This window comes from Cibotium barometz, chromosome 8 (assembly GCF_041138505.1).
Source record: "Cibotium barometz isolate CiBa-2024 chromosome 8, ASM4113850v1, whole genome shotgun sequence".
NCBI lineage: Eukaryota > Viridiplantae > Streptophyta > Polypodiopsida > Cyatheales > Cibotiaceae > Cibotium > Cibotium barometz.
In genome coordinates this window covers 43,242,580-43,250,804 of record NC_141053.1, presented here as the reverse complement: position 1 = coordinate 43,250,804, position 8,225 = coordinate 43,242,580, and the positions used below count along the sequence as shown (strand labels likewise).

Sequence of the window (8,225 nt, the reverse complement as noted above, 5' to 3'; positions counted from 1 at the left end):
ACATGTATTAGCCTAGTTGCAAGAGTGTGTATGTAAGAGTGTGACTCACCACACCCACACAAAAACAAGTGAATCTTTTTCTATTTTAAATGCACACTCATATAGGCACACTCTTTAAGAAACACACACACATGTAATTAAAAACTCAAGTCTCCTCTTTTGTTTGGACAAGGGGGGGATGTTGTAATAGTAATCTAGTGAGAAACACTCAAGATATGAATCGCCATCTTCATGCGCGGTTGTTATGTGAGTGAACTTTATTGATAAAATTACAGTTAGAGATGAGAGTATATTAATATCTCTAAACAATTTAAAAAATATAAAGAAAATAAATTTATGATAAAATAGCATCTTTATGATAGAGATCCCCCAAAAGTAAGTCGGCTTTTGCATACGACCAAATTTAGCAAAATGGTTCACGAGAAGTTGTAGACCAGGCCTATTCCCATAATTTTAAGTACCTACTCGACTAGATTTTGGCAAAAACCATAGAGTTATTGCAGGGCTATAAGTTGCAGGCCTGTACCTATATACAGGGAGCCATGATAGGTTGAGACAAGCAAACATCTACATGAGATTAACAGTTTCTCTTATTGTTTTCCATATATGGTTTAATTATTTCATGAGTGTGTGTGAGAGAAAGAGAGATATTAAACATGGTTTATAAGAATTGCAGGTTCCTTAGGTGAAGTTCTCTTTTCTTTCCATCTTCTCTTTTCTCCTCTGATGAGAAGATATATTAATTGTATCAAATTACTTCATACCTTAATAAATCATCGAAATACTCATATGTGAGACTGCGGGTCTCACATATGGGGGGGTAGATTGGACCCAATGCTTTTATCTTGTGTTGATTAATATTTTTTTGTTTAAGTTTTTCATTTAGTTCTTCTTCTAAGGTTGTTGTATTAATTTGTAGTTAACTTATTTAAAGCAACTGTCCTCAATTGAAAATCAAAGGTGTGGTTATGGACTAGCCTATTAATATTTGGACTATAGTGCTTATGCTATTTTGTAGAAACATATTGATGATTTTTAAATTCTCCTCCTTTTCTACTCTTTTAACCACACACTGGACGACAATTGTTTTCTCGAGAAGGAGGCACTGATCTGGTGTGTTTGATCACCCTCTAGGGTCATTGGGAATGCACATGTTTTAGAGAAAATTGGACTTGAGTATGGGTTAGTACTCATGATTGCTGTCGAGTGTTAGTAGCTATGAGCTACTAATTGTGTGATGGTGGATAATTGATATAGTTGGAGAGAGTGTGAGCATGTGTTGCTCATTAGCCAAGCTGAATATGGCATAAATATAAGACGATGGATCGAATATCGGGCTTTTGATATGACGAGTATGTTTCTTACTAAGTTTTTTTTTTGAAAAAATATTTAACAACAAGCATACCTCGTTGATGGTTTTGGTAGGACTTGCTAATCATATTTTATTGGTAATGTATGATCTTCTCATTTTCCAATGTACCAATGTGCACAACCTTGCTAGTTTATTGGACTTTTCTTTTGTCATATTTTAAGACCAAGTTTGCAAGCTATCCAATTGAGGACAGTTGCTTTCTTAATCGGGAGGACTATTATGTAAGTGAACTTTCTTGATAAATATAGAGTTAGAGATGAGAGTATATGAATATCTCTAAACAATTAGAAAAATATAAAGTAAACAAATTTATGATAAAAATAGCATCTTTATGATAGAACCTACATAAGTAGGTCGGCTTTTGCATATGGCCGAATTTAACAAAACAGCTCACGTAGAGTTGTAGACCAGGCATAAAACCTTGCTCCCCATTTGTGTAGAACTCTAGAGCCTTATGTGAAGGCTCTCCCTTACCAACATTATCATCCCTATCCACCGTACAGTAAGAGACCCTACCGAGCCAGATAACTATAGGCCCCATTATGATAGGTCACACAATGGCAAATATTTTGGTGTAATATAGAAATGGATAGGGAACCACATGCTAGTCACGCTTCAATAGGAACTATTCTACCCATAGCTTTACTCTCTATGCCATTATTGAAGAGGCAAAGGCATATTAACAACATATATATGGCTACTTTGTGGAGTTTTTTGAAAGGCTTTTGACTTCGTCTCTCAATCCCTACTTCTAGACCACCCAGAAGAGCTTTAATTTCCATTAACCATAATATGATGGCCTTTCAGTGCAGGCACCAAGAGGGGTCTCAGAGGGAACATCAACGGTACTATTAGGATAAGACAAGGTTTCCCATTCTCTCCTACATTGTTTGAGTTATATATATATAAATAAATAAATGAGATAGATGAGATCTCAGCTCCATGCAGTTGTAAAGAGAAAACACAATCCCATTGAGAGTTGAACCAACAATCCTAACCTTCCACCTGCCCACTCTAGATCGAGGACATACTTCGATGACATGGAGAGGTCTAACTACAAGAGGTGAACAACACACCATAGCTCTAGGCTTTGTTATGGAGGAGGAGGATGGTGCTATCATTGGATGAGGCACCCTATGGATGAGGCATGCACTTCTCCCACCCTATTGTACTAGCACTTTGCATTAACAACATGTGTGTATAATAGTATAGGCAAGTAGTTTTTTTTTTAGTTTCAATTTTCCCATGGATCAGTATTTTCATGCAGATATTGTATTACTCTTTGGTCCCATAGACCCTTAGGGTTTTCTCTTTCTCTCTCTCTCTCTATCTCTCTCTCTTGTAAGGCTGGCTATGGCCATGGAGAGCTGCTTTTTGTCGAGGAGGCGTAAGGGGTGTAGGAGAGGGAAGCTTGGCGGCTCCTTCATGTGTGAGAGTGGAAGCTTCATGTAGGGGGAGGTGTAGGAAGCTAAGGATAAATTAACGCTATAAGGTTTAACCATATATATTGACTAATCACGAGTGGAGCCCCCATTAATCAATTGAAAAGCACACGATACATAAATAATGCAATCAACTTCACCATGCAAATGTGGACTTAAATATAAAAACCCTCCACCTAGAGTTCAAGAAGGGGAAAATTACTAATTGATGTCAAAGTCTAGCCTTATATATACGAGTTCATTGCAACTTGTTCGTCTTTTTTAACAGCTCGTGAAAACCCTTGCACAGTGCAGAGGCGAGATTAGGAAGAAACAAGCAAGGTGCTTCCATGGCGTGTCCCTGCGCAGCATCTGTCATTGTGTGTCTTCACATCCAATGACCTAGTGTACAGAGGGAGATTTTCCGTGTGTTCCCCCCTTCTCTGCCGCCGCCATGGCGACTCAGAATTTCTTTGAATTGCTTGGCGACGAGGAGAGCGATGCCTCTGCAGTCATCGAGCGCGCTGCCGCCATGGAGAAGAAGAAAAAGCAGCAGCAGTTGCAACAAGCAGCTGAGCAGCAGCAGCAAGCTCCGGCCAAGTTGCCCTCCAAGCCCCTGCCTCCTACCCAATCTGGTAGGGTTTTTTCTAAAATTCTTGTGTAAAATCACGTTAGGGTTTTCTATTGATTTGCTTTCATTTTACCCTTAAGAGTTCTCTTAGGACCATGTACAGGGTTTCTGGTCAGGATTAGAGTTTGCAGTTAATCGTTAAGGCTTGCAATGACATCTCTGTACACTTGATTTTCGTTCAGGGCAGGATTGGGGTTTCTGATCAGGCTTGGTCAGGGTTAGAGTTTGCAATTACATATTGTAGGGTTTATTCAGGACCTCTTCTATACACACATGGTACAAAGGGCATGTACATTTATGGTACGTGGACTACACAGATGGATCGTAGGGTTTATTTAGTGTGCAGCGTTTTCTTGGACATGCTGCTACACATACGAACCTCTTTTTTCCCTGCTTCAACTGGGCCTTTTCTTTACCATAGGGTTTGTTCAGGTAGCTTTTTTGCAGTTATAATCCTTAATTCTTTCTTCAATTTAGAGGGTAAGATCAGGGTCCTATTTCATTTTCTATGCAACTTCTTCCCCAAGGATTTGTTTAGAGCATGATCAGGGTTTGCAGATGCATCACGTCATCTTCAGTTTCTTTTTTCACCTAAATAAACTTCTTTGGTTTTCCTTTTTCATTTAAGGCATGACACATGATACATGCAGATCACTCATCTCCTTTTCCTTGTCTTTACCCTAGGATTACGTCATTTCCATTTTCTCTTTGCAAATACATGGTGGTTGGTTCAGCTTTTTTCTTTTCTTTACCCTAGGATATGTTAAGGTTGTGACTGTATACATGGTATATGGACCATGACATGTAATTTTATTATTCTCGTGAGCTTCCAGAGCGGTTCTTTAACGGAGTGATGTTTATATTCTCTCTCTGATCTGTTTTGCAATGGATTGATGTGTATATTATACTCTTTTCAATCTGTTTTGCAGTAAGGGAGTCTAAAGCTTCTCAGTATGATGGTGGAAGGGGCAGAGGAGGTCGAGGGAGAGGTCGGGGTGGCTATGGGAACAGAGACAGAGAGCGCGATGGCGGCTTTACTCATCCACCTCGTGATGGAGCCTTTCAAGGGGACCGTGGCAACTACTCTGACCGTAGTGAAAGCTATAACCGTGATGGTAATGGATTTCAAGGTGGCAGAGGCCGTTTTTACGGTCGAGACAGAGCTGCCTCATTTCCTTTGGAGGATGGAGAAGGTGTGCAGAACTTTGAAAGTGGCAGAGGCCATGGCTGGGGGCGGGGCCGTGGACGCGGACGCGGACGCGGACAAGGTCATGGGTTTGGTGAAGGTGCTGATGGTAGGGGTCCTCTCTATGGAGATGGTCCAGTTACTCCAGAGCAACCACAGAGGTATGGATTGGTAGAATGCTCTCTGCGAGAATGCAGTAAGTAAAATTCTGCTGTTTATAATTGATACTAGCTTTCTATTTTTCAGAAATTATGTCAAGAAAGATGTTGATGGAGGGGTTGTAGAAACTGAAGATGGGGTGAACCAGTAAGTGCTTCTATCTTTGACGGCAATAGTTTGCCTATAGGCCTTTTCTTGCTGTGAATTCTGTGTGCAAGTCTCTAAAGCCAAATCCCATTCATGGACAGGGAAAGACTGGAGGTGATGGGTGAAGAGGAGAAGCGTGATGTGGTTGATAAGCAGCCTGTTGAAGAGATGAAAGCAGAAACTGGAACACTTGAAGAGAAAAAGGAAGAAGACAATGTAACACGTGGAAGTCCAACCCAATTTTCTCTCTGTTGTCTGTGTTCCTATGTGTTGCTTCTATTTCTCACACATGCTTGATTTGGACATTTCAAAACCTGCAGGAGATGCTGCTAGAGGATTACTACAAAGCTTTGGACGAGAAAACCAAGCATCTGAAGTCCAAGAGAATGGAGGAAAGGAAAGTGATGGTTGACAAGGAGTTTGAGAGAATGATAATGGTTGACAAGAAGCAGGACGAGGGTGCCTTTGTAAAGCTTGTAAGCCTAATTATTCCTATTGAAGCTTCTACTTTGCTTTAGCTCACCAGGCTCTAAAACCTTGCCTTGCTTTCACAAGAGTTCCTTGGATGACGTGGGGGCAACCCTTGACTGTGAAAGCGGGGAAGGGGGGGGGGGGGGGGGGGGGGGTGGCGGCGGCGGCTTAGGGGAGCTCCTAGCCTATGAAGGGGGGATCATGCTGTACATGGGCAGGGGATCTCCCTCCAAGCTCTTGCCTATTGATGGTGGGCAGGGGATATCTTAAAGTCCCTTATAACAAGTGCTACAATGAATGCAGGATGACTTACTGTGTGGTCTCATGTAGGATGACTTACTGTTTGGTCTCATGTATGGCAGGGGTCTGAAAAAGACAAAGGCAAGAAGAAGGAGACGGGGACTGATAAGGATGACAAACCTAGAAAGGTATGATTTTGTGTGGTTTAAGGCTTTCTATGTGTCTTCATGCTGATATTAGTACTTATTGAGTTCGTATCCTGTTTGAAGAGCGTGAGCATCAACGAATTTCTGAAGCCTGCAGAAGGGGGAGACTATTACGTGCCTGCAAGTAGGCGGAGCCGCGGGCGTGGGCGCGGGCAGAATGACCGCGGTGGAGGATACAGAGGTGGTTTTGGAGGTAGCTACAACACTGCTCGGCAAGACTTGGCTCCTCGCATTGAGGACTCTAGTCAGTTTCCCACACTGGGTGCCAAATAAGGAACATCACAGGTGGTTTTTTGGAGATGTAAAGCGTGAGGTGTATTGGAACTTGTTTTTGTACGCAGTTGTAGGGTTAATATAAGTAAAGACTTTTTGGCTTGTTTTTTTGTTGTACTGTTATGCCTTGAAAGTTGGAGGCTTGGAATACTGATGGTTAAAGATGAGTGCTGTTATGGTTGACACCAGTGTTGGAGACACTTGAGTATGGCTATGGCAAATCTCTATTCTGCCTTAAGCATCTGCTTTTGCCAGATGAGATAGCTATTTTGCCAAAGTCTGTTGGATGTTTGTTGTTGCTGCACTGATAGTAAGATTTTTCATTGAGTTATTTTTGCAACCAAAGCCCATGCATGATGTCCAAATATTGATTTTTTCTGATTTTTTTTTGAGGGATGCACAAAAATATTACCCCATTAGAGATGTGCAAATCTAGACTTTGGTTTTTGAAAAGAAATTAGGAATGAAAGACCTACGTGAAACCAATTTTTGTCATTAGTAAACATTGCTCAAATTTAATATTTATCTCTAAGAATTAGTGAAGAAAAGAGTCCAACCCCAAGAGGAAACTGGGAAATAGGTACCAAGAGTTGATTAAATGTGATAGGATTTTTTCAACTTAAGTAGAATTCTAATGATATAGATTTAGATAATAAATGACCAAGAAAGGATCTTAATTTGACCTTAGACAAAGACTATATTAACCCTAGAAGACTATAGCAAAAAAAAAGTTGTGAGCTCTTGAGGAATCTGAGTACGACGTTAAAAAGAATTACCTTGAGAAGACCTCACTAAGATAACAATTGGAGGAATTTGACTTAATTCGTCACACGGAGTTTTGGCTGAAGAGGTGTGATGGTTTACACTACTTTGGTTATGCGTATAATGCATAATTGCTTAAAATCATGTCTTGAACAACTACTTGGACAATGTATTCATGTGATATAAATATGTTGTTTGGTTGTGGAAGCATGTGAAGGTACCACACAGGTTCATGGATTGCCACGTGGATATCATCCATGGGGGTGCATAAAGAGAATGTGGGGGAGAGAGAGAGAGAGAGAGAGTGCTTGAGTTCCTTGCAAAGCAAAACACACACACACGAGAGTGCAAGACACGAGAGATGGACGACTGAATTTTCTTCTATCTTCTTCTCTTCTCTACAACCATATAACTAAAAGATAAGAGTACATACATAAAGGAAAAGTACTCTCCTACAACATACAAAGTGGTCGGTCTATAGTGTGAACCCGACTATATGAGCTGGCGCTATAACTATGCCATAACTCTGGTACTCCAATGTGGTTGTCACCACACAGCCTGTCATCCACTGGCAGCATATCGACCATAATCTCACCAACCATGCTAGTGACATAAGTGCAGAAGCTATCACCCAGGCGAATCATCAATGTCCGCCGTAGCACTAGCTGAGCTCGATATCTCAACACTCCCCCTCGAGCTCAACTCCACACACTGCACTCCAAGTAAGCTCCTAAACCTATGGAGCTTCTCTGTGCCCAATGCCTTTGTGAGAGGATGTCATCCACCTGATTCTCTGTATTGACATATACCATATCTACATCACCTGCTGCGAACCTTCTCCCTCACAAAGTGATAGTGCATCTCAATGTGCTTTGTTCTAGCATGGTATACTGGGTTACTAGCCAACTGTATGCTACTCATGTTGTCATAATAAATGACAACTGCCCTATCCACGGGCTCACCCATATCACCAACTAGCTTCTGAAACCAAGCTACCTCACAAGCTGCCATAACAACACCCTTGTACTCTGCCGCCTCTATACTCGACAAGGCAACTGTTGGCTACTTCTTACTACTCCAAATCATAGTAGCACTCCCAAATGAGAACATAAAACCACTGGTAGATCTCCAATCTGTAACACTACCATCCCAATTAGCATATGTGTACCCATGTAGTTGTATCTCTATACCAGCCTCATAGAAAATTCCATAATCAACTATGGACTTTATGTACCTAAGAATCCATCTAGCCGCATCCAAGTGTGGCTTCCTAAGGGCCTGCATGAACTGATTCACAAGTCCAACAACATAACTCAAGTCTGGCCTAGTAATGGTCATGTAGATCAAGCTACCCACT

General features: G+C 41.2%; 1 protein-coding gene across 1 annotated transcript; it reads left to right on the top strand.

Annotated features, from left to right (window-relative positions):
* Window positions 1-3,068: 3,068 nt before the first annotated feature.
* On the top strand, window positions 3,069-6,437 carry LOC147636299 (uncharacterized). The gene is made up of 7 exons (XM_086801749.1): window positions 3,069-3,428; window positions 4,354-4,771; window positions 4,857-4,916; window positions 5,018-5,132; window positions 5,237-5,392; window positions 5,750-5,815; window positions 5,897-6,437. Exons 1-7 carry the CDS (start codon window positions 3,248-3,250, stop codon window positions 6,104-6,106), a joined length of 1,206 nt encoding a protein of 401 aa, XP_086657875.1. The 5' UTR covers window positions 3,069-3,247; the 3' UTR covers window positions 6,107-6,437.
* Window positions 6,438-8,225: the final 1,788 nt, after the last annotated feature.

Excerpts from the sequence above, each read along its gene's own strand:
- LOC147636299 (XM_086801749.1), top strand. The coding sequence starts at position 3,248 with ATGGCGACTCAGAATTTCTTTGAATTGCTTGGCGACGAGGAGAGCGAT. Across the intron at positions 4,917-5,017 it reads ACTGAAGATGGGGTGAACCA|GGAAAGACTGGAGGTGATGG; the intron begins GTAAGTGCTTCT and ends ATTCATGGACAG. Across the intron at positions 5,816-5,896 it reads AGGATGACAAACCTAGAAAG|AGCGTGAGCATCAACGAATT; the intron begins GTATGATTTTGT and ends TCCTGTTTGAAG.